General features: G+C 35.2%; 1 protein-coding gene across 4 annotated transcripts in view; it reads right to left on the bottom strand.

The window, feature by feature from the left end:
- The window catches only part of EML5 (EMAP like 5), a 168,077-nt gene that overhangs the window by 85,183 nt on the left and 63,511 nt on the right, over positions 1-19,383 (bottom strand). For all 4 annotated transcript variants that reach the window (XM_040641561.1, XM_040641560.1, XM_040641559.1 and 1 more), the window contains exons 9-15: positions 18,143-18,399; positions 16,815-17,027; positions 10,334-10,501; positions 9,556-9,662; positions 8,915-9,033; positions 7,450-7,636; positions 653-758 (exon numbers count right to left, since the gene is read on the bottom strand). In XM_040641561.1, coding sequence (XP_040497495.1) covers positions 653-758; positions 7,450-7,636; positions 8,915-9,033; positions 9,556-9,662; positions 10,334-10,501; positions 16,815-17,027; positions 18,143-18,399 — 1,157 coding nt within the window. The remainder of the gene's footprint in view (positions 1-652; positions 759-7,449; positions 7,637-8,914; positions 9,034-9,555; positions 9,663-10,333; positions 10,502-16,814; positions 17,028-18,142; positions 18,400-19,383) is intronic.

The following is a 19,383-nucleotide window of genomic DNA, read 5'->3' as shown; positions in this document are numbered from 1 at the left end:
AGAGAGCACGCGCGCGCACTCCCATGAGTTGGGGGAGAAGGAGAGGAAGAAGCAGACTCCCTACTGAGAATGGAGCCCGATGTGGAGCTAGATCCCAGGACCCTGAGATCACGAACTGAGCTGAAGTCAGATGCTTAAGCAACTGAGCTTCCGAGGCATCCCTAAACTTTTAAATATATAGCAAAGAGCTAAAATGTTTTGAAATTATTTTTACAAGATAGCTTGGAATTGTCACTTCGTAGAAATGCTATAAAACAAATATTTCAGCATTCACCTCTTTCTTTCTTAGCTTTTACCCTAACCATTTTCAGTTTACTTTGTGGCTATAAAATATTAAGCGACACTGGGGTTTGGCCAAAGCGGGGGATACATATGAGTAATTGTAATTCAGATAGTTTTAGATGTTATATAGGCATTTTTAAAATAGAAACACTTATATTAATGGGCATTAAAATAATAGTCATTAAATTATAAGCCAGCCAGCAAACCCACACTCTCAGACTTGATTGGTGAGGACGACAGTATGCACATTTGAAAACAATTGTGAAGGTCATAGCTACGTGACAAGTTTAGATAACACCAATTTAGACTATAATGCTATATATCACCTCTGCATTTTGATCATTCTTATTGAGACAAAAAACATCCTTACCTGAGAAATCAACAGCACAGACACCATATTGGTGGCAGCCCTTTAATACTGACAATGGTTTAATAGTCTCTGTATCCCATATGTGAATTGAGGGATCCCTACCTACCTACAATAGAAAGAATTATAAAAGTCATACAATTATTTATTTTCATATCTATTAAAAGGAAATAAAACAGGAGATTTTACAGCCTCTGTCTTATTTGTTACAGGCATTTATCAAATGAAAAATATAAAGCAGATCATATGTGTGACTGACATTTCTTTCTTATATTTTTTTGAAATGCTAATAAGGCTAGGCTCAGTGTTTCTAGGAATGTGCTATGTGACTCACAAAGCTGATCCGATACATCGTCAATAAAGATAATGCTTACTGAGCGCCTGTAACTGGCTGTGTTCCCATGCTAGATACAATGAGCATAAGACATTCAGGAAAATTTTTGCAAACTCATTAGGAAAACAAGATATTTTCAGTTAAATTAGAATATCTGGTAACATAGGCTTAATGAAGATGAAAAGGTTATATAGAAATGGAAAAGATGACACTTGACCTGGGCCTTCAGAAGTGCAGTCTCAGATAAAAAGAGAAGAAAGCAAGTACATTCTAGACTAGCATAACGGCATAAACAGAGATATAGAGGGGTTAAAGTACCAAGCAGGTAAATAAGACTGTGGACACTATCTTAACTTGGGTTATATGTTCACTAATGCACAGATAAACTATAATTTGTAATTATTCCTTTAGACTCAAGTGATCACTGTCTTTATGAGGATGAAGAGATAGCTTTGCCTATAAAGACAACTCCCAAAATAATGAATACAGCTGACAATTATTATTAATTTTGACCCCAATTTTATATAAAGACATAACAAATAACAAGACCACCATCAGCCAACATTTCATTAGGTTTTTCAGACAAATGTTCCCCAGGACTGTTTTCTATTGAACTTCTGCAGAGCGTAGTAATTTTGAGAACTTTGCAGTACCATTGTCTCCTGGTTCTCTGATCCCCCAGACTCTTACTACTGAGCTTCCTTTGCAATTTCATCACCTATACCTTAAATACAAACTTCCCCAAGATTCTGTCTTTAAAACTCTAGTCTTTTCATTCCACATTTTTGCCTTAGGCTATCTCAATTACAGTTTCAATGGTTAAATCAACAAATGACTCCCAAATTCTTCTCTCTAACCACTGAACTCTTCTTCTGAATTTAAGACTTACATTTTCAATTGCTTACCGGACCTCTCACATGGAAATGATGATGATAATGACGAAGGCTAACATTTATGGAGAACTGACTTAATGTCCCAGAAACTGTTACAAGGACTGACTCCCTTAAAAATCACAGCAATTCTAGGAGATAGGCACTGATAGTATTCTTTTTTTTTTTTTTTAAGATTTTATTTATTTGAGAGTGAGTGAGAGGGAGAGAGTACAGAAGGAGAGGGAGAAGCAGACTCCCTGATGAGCAGAGAACCCGACACAGGGCTTGATCCCCAAACCCCAGGATCATGACCTGACTGAAGGCAGACCCTTAACCGACTGAGCCACTCAGGTGCCCCAGTATCCTTATTTTGAAACAGGCACAGAGAGGCTAGGTAATTTCCCCACAGCTATTATGTGGGGAAGCTTGGATAGCACCATGTTCAGTGCTGGCAAAAGTAATAACAGAATGAGTGTTATTAGAGACTAGTTGGGGCATGTCAGTCAGGGATGAGGGGAGAAGGGAGAGGTTAGCAAGTTTTCAGATACGTTACTTAACCTAAGTCTTAAAAGGAGTAGAAATTAGATAAAGTTGGAGGGCTGAACAGAACTGGAGGGTAACAATTTTCCAGAGGAGGGAACTGTATAAAAGATGTGAAGCAGTAGTACACATGGGCAAATTCTAAATAGCTCAAAAGGCAGGAGCACAGTTTATAAGGAGGTAACTGGTAAGAGATAAGAAGAGGAGTCTATTGGCCAAGGTTAAATGTCTTGAACTACACGCTAATGAGCTTACTCATTAGCTTAAAAGCTACAAAGAAACACAGAAGAAAAGGAAGATTATTAGTGCACTGGGGAAATTGTTAGGGGGAAAAATCTGAAGATGTAAGACTAGTTGGTTGTTTATAAGATTAGAAATTATGAAGCACAGAATTACCAGCAGAGATAAGATATAAATATAAAACAACAAAGCAGAGAAACATTCATGGTAGAGAATTGAACTATATTCAGGGCAAATCTTGGATGTAACTCGGACTGACTGGCTAAAACGTGTGAGGGAGAACAAGTTAAACTCTCGGGCTTAGGCAACCAGGTTAATACAGTGTCACATTCTCAGTAGGAAACACAAGGATAAGCGGGTTTGAAAGGAAAGCTTAGTCTCATTTATCTCCATTTTGGACATGCTGAATCTGAGCTACCCATAAAATACCTAAATGAGTGTGTTTTTAGTAAATTTTTAGTGAACTGTATATATACAGTAATTCATCTAACCCACACTAGATTGTGAGCTCTTGACAGTGGCAGCCAATCTGAATTGTGCTTCCCCATGACATTTAGTGGGTTTTTTTTTTCACTTTAATTCAATTAATTAACATATAATGTATTATTGGTTTCAGAGGTACAGGTCTATGACTCATCAGTCTTATATAATACCCAGTGCTCATTACATCACATGTCCTCATTAATGTCCATCACCCAGTCACCCCATCCCTCCACTCCAGCAACGCTCAGTTTGTTCCCAATGATTAAGAGTATCTTATGGTTTGTCTCCCTCTCTGGTTTCATATTGTTTTATTTTTTCCCTTTCTTCCCCTATGGTCCTCTGCCTTGCAACCCAATGTTTATAGTAGCAATGTCCACAATAGCCAAACTATGGAAAGAGCCCAGATGTCCATTGACAGAGAAATGGATAAAAAAGGTGTGGTGTGTGCACGCGTGCGCGCGCACACACACACACACACAGGAATATTACGCAGCCATCAAAAATTGAAATCATGCCATTTGCAATGACGTGATGGAACTAGAGGGTATTATGCTAAGCAAAATAAGTCACTCAGAGAAAGACAATTATCATAAGATCTCACTGATATGTGGAGCTTAAGAAACAAAACATTTAGTGCTTTCAAATAGGAAGATATTTGCTGAATTAAACAAAATTTTCTAATTAGGGTACAATCAGTCAAGATAATCGAGTTGGCGGGCAACTTCTTTCAACTTCTTTCACCTCCAATTACAATCACAGTTCATGACAAAGGAGCACTATTTATACTGTTCCCCCCAAAAATAAAACAAAACACCACTTAGAACTATCATCTAAATTTCAAAGTCCTCAGATAAAATACTTAGGAAATACTTTTAATAATTTTTTTCATTTTGAACTATTTTAAGAAACATATTCAATTTATTTTAGAAGTCTATAATTATAGAAATACAATACAGAAAAGAAATGGAAACACTGAAAGAAGCCTGTACCCTGGGAGAAAGGCCTGGACTAAAGCAGAGTTGTTGTTTAAGCAAAGCCAGAAGCAAGAGAGCTATGGCTTGATGGTGAAGGAAGCCAGAATGTGTCACCCCAAAATAACAACTTTTCGACATAAAAATTAATCTGAGCTGAAGGCAATAAAGCAGCAGCAAACCCCAAAAAACCCACCTCCTTTTCTGTGTAAAGGCAGGAGATAAATATATATATATATAATTTTTTCACCTTTATTGAGATATAACTGGCATACAACAGTGCATAAGTTTAAGGTGTACAACCTGTTGATTATATAAATTCTCCTTTTACTGGAGACAGACTCAGCCCAGAGACACTGTAAGAAGAATCTGCAAAGAAACCTTACTCTAGGAGTTTTGTCCTATATATACCTTCTCTCAGTGTGTTGCCCCTGGAAGTCTAACACCGCTTTCCTTTGTCCTGTCATTTCTTACCAGTCTTTCTGTTTTCTATACAAGCTGAAATTCTAAGCCACTATTTTCAGTTACTTGGGTTTAGATTTCTCCAACGTGATGTGCACTACACCTGTTAATAAACTTTTTGTTTTTGTTAATTTGAGTTTTTATTAAAGAGCCCCACCTGAAACCCTAGGAAGTCTAGAGGTAAAGTTTTGCCTCCTCTGCAGTCGGTATCCGGGGGGTGTCCTGTGGGCATACTGACTTTTAATTTAATCTGGCCTGAATTCTCTCCCATCCCAGACTGATGACAGCAAAGGACCAGTTCTTCTACAGCCTTCATTAGAGGAGTATCAGAATCATGTTCCAACTCCTTGGCAAACAAGATGGGTCAATAATTGGCCTTTAAGAGGAACCTTTTCTATAGACTAAAGATAAGGCTAAATGGTGCCCCTGAGGCCCTCACCAACCCTTTTAATCAGTTCTTCATCATGCCTCTTAAGATTTCAATACTTTAGGCTACTCACGGTTCTTTAAGTAAGCTGTCTTTTGGGGGATTTTAGCCCCACGTTTACAAATAACACACTTAGAACACTTTCTCCTACCTCCCCAGTCAGGTAAACTACTCAGCTCGCTGTCCTCAACTCCATGAGGGTCTCCCTGATTCTATCTGGCACAATTAATCAGTCGTTTGTTACAATGCAAAAGGAATTTATGCATATCTCTACATTAGTGGTTCTCAGCAGGGGGCGATCTTTGCCTCCCAGGCAACATCTGACACTGTGAAGACATTTTTGGTTGTCACAACTGGGTGGATGGTGTTACTGACATCTAGTGAGTAGACGCCAGGGATGCTGCTAAACATACAACACACAGGACTGCATTGTACACAATAATGCAGTTACCCTCACAACAAAGAACTGTCTGGCCCAAGAGACACCTGGGGGGCTCAGTGGGTTAAGCGGCTGCTTTCAGCTCAGGTCATGATCCCAGGGTCCTAGGATCAAGTCCCGCATCCGGCTCCTTGCTCAGTGGGGAGCCTGGTTCTCCCTCCGCCTGCTGTCCCCTGCTTATGCACGCTCTCTCTCTGACCAATAAATAAAATCTTAAAAAAAAAAATTATCTAGCCCAAAATGTCAGTGGTGCCAAGGTTAAGAAGCCCTGCTCTATACTTATAACCTTGTAGCATGATTTTTCTTGCATGTATGTCTTCCCCTTCAGAATATGGATACTTACCATGGCAAGAACATGTCTTATTTATCTTTATATTCCCAACACATTTCCTGGTACACACCATGCACTCTATGAATGTTTTTCAAGAAATGGAAGAAAGGAAGGAGAAAAAGAAAGAGCAAGAGGGAGGCACAGAGGGAGAGAAGATGAAAAGAAAAAGGGAAGAGTTTTCTCTCCTTTCAGGAAACCTGTAGAGTAAAGCAAATTGCCCAGCTTCAGCTCAATATATCCTAGAAGGTATATTTCCACAGCGTTTAAAAAGCCAAAGGGAGCTTTAAGCTTTACCATTTATTAGCTGAAAGATCTCTGATAAAATAATTTCTTCAAACCTAAACTTCCTCTTTTGTAAACGCAAATGGTTTCACTCTCATAGAGGTAAATTGAGAGTAAAATACAGTTATAAAATACAGTTGATCCTTAAACAACATGGGGGTTAGGGGTTCCAATCCCTGCACAGTCAAAAATCCATGTATAACTTTTTCTTTTTTTTTTTTAAGATTTTATTTATTTATTTGACAGAGATAGAGACAGCCAGCGAGAGAGGGAACACAAGCAGGGGGAGTGGGAGAGGAAGAAGCAGGCTCATAGCGGAGGAGCGTGATGTGGGGCTCGATCCCAGAACGCCGGGATCACGCCCTGAGCCCAAGGCAGGCGCTTAACCGCTGTGCCACCCAGGCGCCCCTCCATGTATAACTTTTGACTCTCAAAGCACTTAACTATTCTTTTTTAAAGATTTTATTTATATGAGAGAGACAGCACAAGCGGTGGGGAGGGCCAGAAGGAGAAGCAGACTCCCTGCTGAGCAGGGAGCCCCACATGGGGCTCAATCCCAGCACCCTGAAATCATGACCTGAGCCGAAGGCAGCCGCTTAACCGACTGAGCCACTCAAGTTCCCCTCAAAACACTCAACTATTAATAGCCTAACTGTTGTTAAGGTTTCTACCTTACTGATAACATTGTCAGTACACATGCATTTTGTAAGTTACGCGTATTATGTACTATACTCTTATGAATAAAGTAAGCTAGAGAAAAGAAAATGTTAAGAAAATCATAAGGAAAACACATTTACAGCACTGTAAAAAATCTACATGTAAGTGGAGCCATGTAGTTCAAACCTGTGTTGTTCAAGGGTCAATCGTATATACTAAGAAACTAGTAAAGTGTTTGCATATAGAAAGAATATTTATAAATATCACCCTTTTTCTTCTTTAAGAATATCCATATAAAGAAATATCAGTTAAGACTTTTCTCAGTGTTTTCTATTTCAACATTTCTGCTTTGTACTTTGGTAAAGCTGAATAGGTAAATACCATGGTTGTTAAATAAAAACAGTCACACTGTGTGTCACAGAACACTTGTTAGATCATTCTATTATTTTAGACAACTCAAAGAAACCAGATTTCTAGCCTTTGTTTTCTATGTTTACTCACAAATTTTAAAAAATATATCCTGACAGAAAGAAGACAAGCCAGAGCTCTTAGTTCCAAGTAAAAAAATAATAATAATGATCAAAACAATAAAACTCAAAGGAAAACTATAGGAACAAAGTTGGAATAAATTTTATTTGTCATATGAAAATAAAATCCCATTCTAAAGAATTCATTATTCTTCATTTCCTAGAAAACAAAAGGTAGATTTTTTTTAAAAAGTGGACTAACCTAACTGTAAACCCAAACAAAGGTCTAACCTACCTGCCCTGTTGCTACATAGTCTTTCAAAGGATGAATAGCCAGGCAGAGAATATCATCATCATGACCCAGGTAAAAGCGCTGTGTGTTCTGCTGCCGATTGTAAATGACACCCACTGCTGCTACATGGTACACAATTTCACCAATTTGAGTATAAAACAGATTACTTCGACAGTCATAACCTCTGTAACTGAAAATAGAAAACATATAAAATTAACCTTGACCTTTTATCTAGTAAATACAGACTATAAGGAAAAGTAGGTACCTTTTAGGTCATTCAATTTCCAGTTTTACAAGATCCTGAACAACTAAAACAAAATACAAGTATCTTGAATTCCATAAACTTTTATGAATTGATTACAAATAGCTAAATCCAAGCTATAATACTGAATGAGAAAAGGTGCAGAAAAGTATACATAGTATACTACTATTCGCATAAGATTAACTTATATAAAACAAAAATTGATGCTTTTTTACAAATAGAAGGGTATAGAACTGCCTGGGAGGGCAGAGCTGGGAAGGTGAAAAATGATGCCTGGGAGGGCAGAGCTGGGAAGATTTTCTTTTTCTTTTTCTTTTTTTTTTTTTTGAAGATCTAATTGGTTTTATTAAAAGATTCATGAATCAGGCAGTCTCCCATCTAGCAAGCAGAGGAGAGCTCCCTGGGACAAGGATTTTCAAAGTGTATGCTTTTATGTGCATTGTTGAACCATGAGAATATATATTCCAAAAATGTTCAATTTAAAAATATTATACACATCCAAAAAAAAAGCCAAATCTTTTAAAAATGATCAATATAATTCCACTTATAGCAACCTTTCTTTGCACTTCAAAGGAACTCAATGTATAATATATAACTGCCTGGAAATACTGCCTATTTTAACAATGAGATAAAATATTTTTACTAAATGAATCCTTTTCAAATTCCTGAAAGCATTATTAGTCAGGTAAGAAAATGATTACTAGGTGAAGGGACAGGAAGGGTTGAATTGGAGAATGTGTTGTTCTAGGATGAAAGGTGAGACTTGTATTGCCAGATGTTCTAAGAAAATCCAGAAACCATATTTTATTGAAATTAAAATACAAAGGCCCAATGCAGGCCCCTAAAAAGGGCACAATATAATTCCAAATCAGAATTATTTAGGAGAGATGATAATCTCTTACATTTTACTTATTTTCATTTGTTTAAAGACAAGAGATCCATGTCTATAAATATTAATACTAAACTTTCATAAGATAAATTTATTATCAACATTCATGCAGTGCTTATTATGTGCGGGACAATATCCTAAGTCACCACAAACACTGGTTTATTTACTCATCAGAACCCTATCAAGTAGGTACTGCTACCTTCATTTTACAGATGGGGAAAGAGGCACAGAGAGGTTAAGTGATTTGCTCAAAGTCACACAGCTACTAAATGTGAACCAAAACGCAAACACATAAATGAAAAATAGTTGTTTCATACCCATGCACAAAGTGTAACCGAATACTATTTCCTGGAGTCCGCTCTCTTCTCTTAGAAGTACCACTTTTTTGTTTCTCCTTGTACTGTTCTTTAAGCTGAGGTAGATCTTCTTTGTAAACCTTTAAATAATGTACATAAGTAAAAATACTCTTAGAATATAAATTAATAAAGGTGTTCACAGATTTCTAATGTAACTTTCAGACATTGTGGTTACTACTGGTCGGTAAAGTTTTAACACTTATCTTAAATAGGAAGGTATTTTATGAAATTTCCTTCCTTAGAAATAACAAATTTATATTTTCTATGTATCACACTGACAAATACGTATTTAGTGTTCCATGGAATTCTTATACATCACAAGAAAATATTTTAAAGAGAATAAATGGGCGTGCACTGTGACAAAAAGCTATAGGCAAATAGGATACAGGCATATTTGATATATCAAACACTTATTATAAAAGAACATTTTATACAAGTGTACTTTAACGCTTAAAGGAGGAAAACGGAAACAGACCAACATTTCTTAGAAAATTAAAAACCACAAAAGATAACGATAAATCAATAAACAACAGGGAGAAAGATAAACAAGAAACTGGACTTTTTCTGAAAAAAAAAAAAAATCATGGGATGATAACAATTACCTGCCGACGGTAGGTAAGCTGGGTCTCTTGTTCAATTTCAGAATCCAGCTCTGGAACATCAGACAGATCTGAATCTGATTCATCACTATTGGAGTCAGCCAGACTTTCTGCAATTTTTAAAAATGAAACATTACTTGTTTGAAGAACATTCATTTTCAAAACAGCACTATAAAATTAGTGATTAAGAGCTGACTGTGCCAACTGACACGGTGACAAGCCATAAAACAATCAAATGAAATTATCTATTCAAGTGACACAGATGTCAGTAAACTGTACTACAGATTACCTTCCTCTCCACTCACTGCAAACTCAACAGCTACTTTAAGTCCCTTCACTGGCACCCAGTGACTGCTACATCAAACTTAAATGTTGGTGCAAAGGTACGTGAATATAAGCTATAATGAATGTGAAAAATATCTAGAAAATACTGTATGCAACAAATGAATTGATATTACATAATTTTTCTTTGACCAAAAAACCATACATGAAACCTAGATAGATACCTATCTCCCCAAGAATACATTAAATGTTTTGATAATGTAAGGGTTTCTTCACTCATCGTTGGGTGGATGAAAATGCATGCAAAAGTACTTTGTATTCCATGCTCTGACATCTGACTCTAAATACAGATGCCTAGTATTTTAATGTAAAATTTCCACTAATAAAACACTATACTGTTAATTATAAGGCTAGATTACACTTCAATAGTTAAATTGTTACTTTGGGGTTACTGAAGTTTTCTGACAGAGAAATTCTTTAGGCAGTGTGTACTACTCACCTTGGGGTGCGATGTGAAGAGCATCTTTTAGTTTTCTTTCAGGAATAAATTTCCACTGAAAGACAGAGTGATCTGCTCCACCAATAGAAATAACCCACTGATAGTCATGTGACCATCTGACATTAGTTACATGAGCCGAATGGCCAATATATTTTTTAAACTTGGCCCCTATAACAAAAATATACCTGTAAATTGATAAACAAATGCCAACACATGAAAATACCACTTCAAACAACAATTTCTATGCCTGAACCAATACATTCTCCCTTCATTATCTTAATTATGATTAAAGGGTAAAAATATTAATTAAAGAGTTTGTTGAATGAACAAATGAATGAGTCTACATCAAGGGATGTAAATATTTGCTCTACTGATTCACAATATAATTTGGTAGGAACCACCAGCGTTGTGAGGCATTTTCTTACTGCTTTGAGAAAAGCCTGCAGGCACGAAGGCATCAACTGTTTCCAGATAACGAAATTTGAATGTTTTGGCCTGAGGTCTTTGGTCTTAAGTGAAACTGAACCAGTCTACTTCACCCCCAGTACTCCTAGCCCTAGCGGCCAGAGGATCCTTTTAAAATGTAAGCCATCAACAAGATACTTTCAAATCCAATACAGCAACATATAAAGAGGAATACACAACATGACCAAATGGGATTTATGCCAGGAATGCAGGTTGGCTCCACAGTCAAAAATCAATATAATACACCATATTCATCAAAATAAAATATGCCCAGCTGTCCCAAAAAGTGTCCCTTATAGTAATTCTTTAAGTTTATATGCTTTGTATAATGTTCTTCAATATAAGTTTATCTAATGTTTCTTCATGATTAGAATCAGATGGTGTGTTTTTTTTGGCACAGGTGATAATATATCCTTTTGGATACATCATTTCAAGGGGCACAGTTCTATCATTAGTGATGTTAAGTTGTATCACCAAATTTTTCTAACTGTAAAGGAACTATCTAACTTTCTGGTTAATTAAAAAAAAAAATCTGTGTGGTGACAAGAACCATTTTTGTGGTTCTAAGTTCAGAAAACATTCTCTATATCCTGCTAGGATAAACCTGATATTTGGCAACATACACACACCTCTATTAGAGTATACTGGATACAATAATGTTTGGCTTCATTTTGAGAATGTTTAAAAAAATTTTTTTAAAGATTTTATTTATTTGACACAGAGAGAGAGACAGCCAGCGAGAGGGAAAGCAGGGGAAGGGGAGAGGAAGAAGCAGGCTCCCAGCAGAGCAGCGAGCCCGATGTGGGGCTCGATCCCAGGACTCTGGGATCACGCCCTGAGCCGAAGGCAGATGCTTAACGACTGAGCCACCCAGGCGCCCCTAAAATTTTTTAATTAAGTTATAGAAGGCCTGTCAAGATGGTGAAGCTCCATCAATTAAAATCTGGGGATAAACTTTCACATTGGCCATGAATTTAGGGGTAGCCATCTTAATCAAAGCGTAAAAGATGTGACCAAACTCATCTAAATTACAATTTGCTGCTTAATAGCAATGCTGTTATTTTAAGAACCAATTTTTTTATGCAGCTTAATATAAGTAACTTTCTAGATGGGTAACTTGCCACAGTTCACCTAGGAAAGTCTAATAATGTAAGATTTAGTTCCATCTGTCTATATGAGAATGCATTATTTGCCCATCAAGAGGACTTTGGCTATTACTTTCTTTGATGGGGTCTTTTAAGTACTCTTAGCCTCCAGGGAGTCTTAAAAGGTAAAGCCAGAGATTCCAGGAAACAAAATTCCAAGCTTTTAAGATGTACTAATATTGTCATGTTTAGGTACATGAAGAGTTTATGAGGCACTATTCAGATTAATTATACTGGGCAATAGCCCCAAGAGAGGTGTAAATAATCCTGTAAGTCCCTTACAAATTATATTCTATGACTTTTCAAAGATCAATCCCTCTCTAAGAAAGAACCAAGGCAGCTTAACAAAAAAGTTGTAGAATAAGTCTAAGGGAAACCAATTATTTCTAATTAAAGGGACTATATTAATAATTATCAAATAACCAGAACTGCTTATGTAACTATGATAAACAGATAATTTAAAAGTGAACCTAAATGTCACATCTTTCATCAAGTGAATCTGACTCACCAAGACCAAGTATACTGTCCTACGTGTTTCCGGAATTCCCTGTGATTACCCTATGTGAGTATACTTAAGACACTGAAAAGTAATGGTCTATTTACTTATTAATTCTTGTAATAATCTATAAGCTCCTTAGGACAGGATGGCATCTTGTTTACTCTATATCCCTAGTGCCTGGTATGTAGGAAATATTCATTAGATACCTGAAGAAAGAGAAAGACAAAGATTACATTTCCCCTTATTATGCCTGCATGGTTGAGTTGGATAGATTGTAGAGGAGGGAAGAAGAGTAGTGAAGAAAATGAGAGGGCATGAACATGACTCCAACCCTTTTAATTATGAAAGGGGACAAAAGTATAATGTGTAAAGAATATTAAAGTTGAAATAAAAAGACTAAAGCTCAAGTCAGCTTGATGGCTTAACAGCACAGGTACTCAAGCACATCACACCCTCTCTTGGACTCCATTTCCATTCTGATATAAATTAGGTTATAAGCTCTCAAAGTCCCTTAACTATGAAAACTCTGGCCTATGACAGGAAATGATAAAAGAATAGTTAAGGCCTAAAGAGTGTGTTATCAATTAGAACTAATATCTCAGAGAGAAGATTTATCAAAGCAAGCTAGAACGGTAATAGAAACTTTCCTAATTTAAAGGAGAAGGGGATGATAATTCTTGGAGAGTGTAAAGCAATATACTGAAATATTTCTGTTTTGATGATCCCATTTCTTATTTGTTTTAAAGTATATTTTAACATAAAATTAATATGAACTAAATCTCTTCAAAAATTGTAGCAATATGACAAAAGATTTTTTCCCCATTTAACTATGTTTTAATGATTTTTTTTCAAAGATTTAAAAAAAATTTTTTTTATCACTTCTCTGCCTTTTGGCTAAGATCAAACGTAGATTTTTTTATTTTTAAGTGATCTCTACATCCAGTGTGGGGCTCGAACTCGCAACCCCAAGATCAAGAGTCACAGCACAAGCTCCTCGGATTGAGCCAGCCAGCCACTCTGACCTTAATACTTCTTTATAAAATACATGAGACTATCTTTCTGACCCTAGTATGATAATATTTTAATACACAAAACCGAGCTACTCATTAAAAAAAGAGATAGATTTGACTATATTGAAATTTAACAACTGGTCAAGAAAAGACAATAATTATTATAGTAAGTCATTGTAATTATTATTATAATAAGTCATAAACTGGGAAAAGACATTTGCAACCCATAAAAATTACAAATCATTTGTTTCTAGAGTATATGAAAAAACTTTAACAAATTAGTAAAAGAAAACAACTCTACAGAAAAATAGGCAAAAGATATTAACCTGTGCTTGACAGAAGAGGAAATGCAGAAAACCAAAAATAATGGGAAAGATGATCTTGTTAGACAAATGAAATTAAGACCACAATGTGACATCATTTATACTAATTAGATGTACACAAATTAAAAAGCGTGGCAGCACCAAGTACTGAAAAGGATGTGGATCAACAGGGTTTTTAAAATGGTCTAACTACTTTGGGAAACAATCTGGCATTTTCTTATAAATTCTCTATGACGCAGCAATTTCACTCCTAAGTATACATCTTTGAGAAACTTGCATCTAATAGCAAAAAACAGGAAATGACCCAAACGTCCATCACAGGAGAATAATAAATGCATGAATTATATCATATATTCACGATGCAGTATTTTACCACCAGGAAGAATACACTAGAACTACATGCAACAATATGGATGAATCTTAAAAAACAAGTCATGAGTAAATCTCCAACATAAATTTTTTTGTTTGATGTTTGTTTTTCCCAATGAATTTTCTCATCAAATCTAGAGAAAGATTTTTATCAAATACAAATTTTCATTGGTCAACAAGTAGAGAGAAAGTGTTGGCAACTAGTAACAGTGATGGAGGTGTTAGCTTACAACAACCCTGCCTTCACCTCTCCATCCTCCTGTATCCCCACCTCCTCACCCTTTACCATAGCCCATGTGCTGCTGCCTGGGAAGAGTCTGATTATTTGAGAGAAATTACTGTCAAGAGCAAAAGAATTTAGATAGAAAGAGGACACTAATGGGAAAAAAGAAAGGAGAAGTAATGCTTTGGGCTAGGATTCAAGGGGGCTAAATATGGAAGAGGATCATTCTCAATGAGCTAATCTCATATATTTTGTGTCCGAATTACAATGATTCTACAATATAAGCCACTTCTATTATTTAACGTCCTTCCACATTTTGTAAATGCTACACTTCTTAGAATGTAATGGATTATTACTTAAGTAGATATCTAACAATCTAACATGTATTACTACAGTAGACACACTCTTTTCCCAAACTTAAGTTTGATCAATAATACAACTTAATGTATGAAAGAATGTACAACAAAATTAATGTAAAAAGTAATTTTTCTAGTAATACTGCTAACTTTATGCAAGTACGTGAATTCAATAAACACAGAATCTTAAAATATTTGTACGAATTCTTTAAAGATGCAGTAGTTATATCCTTTTTTTAAAAAAAAGATTTATTTATTTATTTGACAGAGAGACAGCCAGTGAGAGAAGGAACACAAGCAGGGGGAGTGGGAGAGGAAGAAGCAGGCTCCTAGCGGAGGAGCCTGATGTGGGGCTCGATCCCATAACGCCCGGGATCACGCCCTGAGCCGAAGGCAGACGCTTAACCGCTGTGCCACCCAGGCGCCCTGCAGTAGTTATATCCTATCTTCTGTTCTCCCAATTACTTACACATAGTCTCAAGCTAACTCACAAGTGCCTAGAAATAAAAACCCTTACCATAAAATTTCTCACAAAAATCTAATAAAAAGAAAAATAAGGAAATCAATTTATATTCTGGAAGCAGTGACTAAACAAGACTAATTTTTCTGAAAACTTGAGTAAAATATTCCCACAATTATTACTATACATTTTGAAAATAAAACTACCGTGCAACAAAGATACTGTCAATAAACTGTAAAACATAAAAAACTGTCAATAAATCCCATTCACTTGACTAAGAATGCTTGGAATACTATTTTTGTTTTTGCAGAGTCGGTGTATGAAACATTGAGTAGAAGCAATGTCTTATAAATTCTTATAAATTCTCTATGATGCAGCAATTTCTCTCCTAGTAGAAGATTCAGATCATCCTGCTTAATCTTACTGAATCTCACACACCTTCTAACGAAGCAAGTCTCATTTTGAGTCATAATAAAATCTGTTGTGCCTGGTGACTCTCATGTCCTGGCTACGTGGTGAGATCCAGAAATAGGTATTTTAATTATTAGAGATTTAGCTAGCCTTTATTAACACACTTAGCATTACTTATGGATGCAATTTCACATGCATCTAGGAAGGTGACAACCTGCAAGCAAGAATCAACAACATGGCATTAGGTAGCAATATCTGGAATTTACCAATTTGCTATAAAGGCACGACAGAAATGCTAGCATAGACTTATGGGAAAATCGGACCCTTAAGTTTGACATCAATGAACTACCTATTTAAATACAACTATTCCAGCTATTCCCATAATCACCTTTTACTGAAATGCATTTTAACATTCATCTAAAAGCTTTTATCAACAACCAGGTAAAAATCATTATTACATTTGCTATATATGTTAATGCTCTAGGAATACACTCACTGCACCTAATCTAAAGCTCCATACTATTGGAAGAGAATTCTTTGAGAACTAAATCTCAGGAAAAAAAACTTTGCTTTCCCTGAATAGTAAAAAATGCTTTTCTTTAAAAAAATAGCTATGATAAGGGGCATGCCTGGCTGGCTCAGTCAGTACAGCATGCAACTCTTGATCTTACGGTCATGAGTTCAAGCCCCATGTTGGGACAAGTTTACTGAATCAATCAATCAATCAATGAATCCATGTGTGTCAACTATACTCAACAAAGCAAAAAAAAAAAAAAAAAGTTTAAAAAATAGCTATGATGAACATTACTTTGTGCCCTGCCTTATTTTTGGTCTCTACATAACTAATTTCCTGATACTAAATTTTGTATTCATCTAATTATTTTAGTACTTATGGACTTACTATAAGCAGACTCAAATACTTTATGGAATAAGGCATGGGATAAGTAACTAATACAGAATTTCATTTAAGTATCCCTAAGTCAATGAACAGAATGATTAATATCATCATTTAAGAAGAGATCCAAAAAAAAGTGATACATAAAATGTGTAGAGAATAACCAATACGACCCCTTATTTTTCTTACTCTGTTATACAAAGTATACAAATGTCAAAGCAATATATGTTAAGGTTCTAAGCAAAAAACACACCTGTATATGAAAACTAGCCAACCAACCGTTTCCAAACTGTGACCTGAACTTATATTTTGAAAGAAAAGATACCTTTTCTCAAACAAGGATACCGGAATAATTTTATAATTCCATAGTCATCAGCTGTAACTAAAACTTGGCCAATATAATTTCCATCTACTGAATTTATGTCATTGATATCTGAATACTTGGGCCAAATTCCATTTACTTCAAGGCCTGAGACACATGTCCATGAAGCCCAATGAACACCTTTTATTTCTTCTTTGTTTGTCACTTCTTTTCCTCCTAAAAAGAAATCATAGTTATTTTTTAGAAGTTATTTAAGAAGTTATTTTTTCTCAAATATACTGATAAATTATAAATATCTGATAAATTATACTGATAACATGGCAAACTCCAAAATTTAAATACCTTCCTACCACAGTTAAAGGAGAGTATTATGAATAGGTAGGTGAATACAGTAAGGAAAGAAGAAAGTTAAATGCAAGGAATTAAAAAAAAAAAAAGCCCCTACCAAAACTATACAGACACACATAGATTGGATTCTAATGTAGCTCAGCAGGTCACTCATGTGGAGAATAAACAACTCTATTAAAATCATGCTAGATTAGTCACAACAGGGTAAGTTAGAACAAGTAAAAGCTATATGAAAGTGGCAAATCAGCTATTAAATAAGAAACCCAAGAAGATGCATGATTGAGAAAAAAGAAAACTGAAAACGACCAAGAAGGAAGGATGAGCAAGAAGTAATACACTAGGGAATAGGACTTTAGGATTCAGTCACTTTTCGTTACAAACAGATTATTAATGAAAAACTGTTGGGGAGATGTATTTATTTAATTATGTACCTAGTCTTATTAAATAAGTTGTTAGAAAACTGGTTAATTCATTAAGTATCATACTAATGAAGTACAGAGATAATATTTTGATGATTGCCTTTATTCTTTTAAAAAATCTTTGATGGAAACTGTTTTTCAAATTTAGTTAGCTATATTATGGGCATTTGCAAAATTTATTTGAAGTAACGACAAAAAACCCCAATTTGTGGTCAGACATTTTTAGCGATTATATTTAATTAGTTCCACCCATAGAAATGGCATTTTGACTTTCTAATGTACGCTAGGACTTTACCAAATACCACTCACATAGCATAGAATTTGACATAAAGTAGGTCTTAGATCCTCCAACCGAAGTTTTAATTATGAAGGATTAAAATTTAAAGAATTTCAATATAATAAGCAGCCTTATAGAAAAGATCACAAGGCCTGAAATATTAGCTCAGATCTTCTTTAATATCCTATAATCAAATGTATTTTACACTCTGCTTCTACTCAAATTCCAAAATATTTTATAGGCACTCAAAACCTACAAATTACATACAATTTATTAGAAACTATTACCTGGCATTCTATAAAAAAGTCTTCTCCCATTTCCATCATTTGTCTGTAAATATCTACTGTCTGAGGACCAGTCCAGATGCGTGATGAAACTAAGTGATCCAACACATTCCCCCATTTTTTTATAACGTTGCGCAACGCCATAGATATCAACCGAGCTGTCATTACACCCAACAGCAAGGTAAGTTCCATCTGGTGAGTATTTTAACTCATGAATTGCTTCCTTCCTATCTTTAATATGTACAACTTCGGTCATATCTCTGTAAAGAAAAAATAATGAGAACACATGAAATCAAGTCATTACAGAATTAGTTTCAGTTTCAAATATGTCTAAAATGGCTGGGAGGCTACATCAAGTATTTATAAATCACAAAGCAAATATACATGAGACAAATATTAATTCAGGAACAATTACTTTCTTGAACAGAAATATATGAGGACAACATATGCTGAAAGTAAAGGAAAATGCTGAATCTCGGTTCTTTAATTACTTTAAAGTAGTTTAAAGATTCATTCTAAATTTCCAGAGTCATATAATAAGGGAGATAAAGTCACAGATTTTTATGATGAAGCTCCTTGGAAATACTGAGTTTATGAAAAATGCTTAATTATAAACACCGTGATTTTCAAATAAATTTTTGTAATGAGACAAATGTACAAAATTACATTCAGGAAATAAAGAAAAGAAGAATTGATTTGTATTATTTCAGTAACATATTTGAATGTTTATCTTTATATAGCTACACTATTTTTATTTCAACCTGACTTTTTTTAATACAAATTCTTCCCAATTAGAGACCATGTCAACCAGGAAAGTTAAACACTTTTTTCACTGATGCCTTATAACTGAGTTTCCAAAATAATACAGGATTGATAGCAGTCATACAAATGGATAAACACTTAGTTTAACACCACTGAATTTCCAAAGTTGTGGGGAGTTGGTGGAGAGGGGGAGAAGAGGGAGGCAGTAAAGGAGAAGGAGCAGGAGGAAGTGAGAATTCCTATTTTCAATTAATGCCAAGAACTTTTTGATTTAAATTTTGCATTACCCACCTGAAATGCTCCATGTACATAATTATTTTAAAAGTTTAAATTGAAATTTCTCAATTTTTAAGGTTTCTAAGTGGACAATTTTAAGCAATCAAACTCAATTTCTTTTTCAGTAACACATACTAACAACTGTGTTTTAGGCATACGGGATACAAAGAAGAACTCATCTTCTGTGAGAGATGGATAGAAAGTAA

The sequence above is a fragment of the Ursus maritimus genome, unplaced genomic scaffold (genome assembly GCF_017311325.1).
Source record: "Ursus maritimus isolate PB19 unplaced genomic scaffold, ASM1731132v1 scaffold_25, whole genome shotgun sequence".
Classification (NCBI taxonomy): Eukaryota; Metazoa; Chordata; class Mammalia; order Carnivora; family Ursidae; genus Ursus; species Ursus maritimus.
This window is presented reverse-complemented; position numbering and strand designations above follow the sequence as displayed.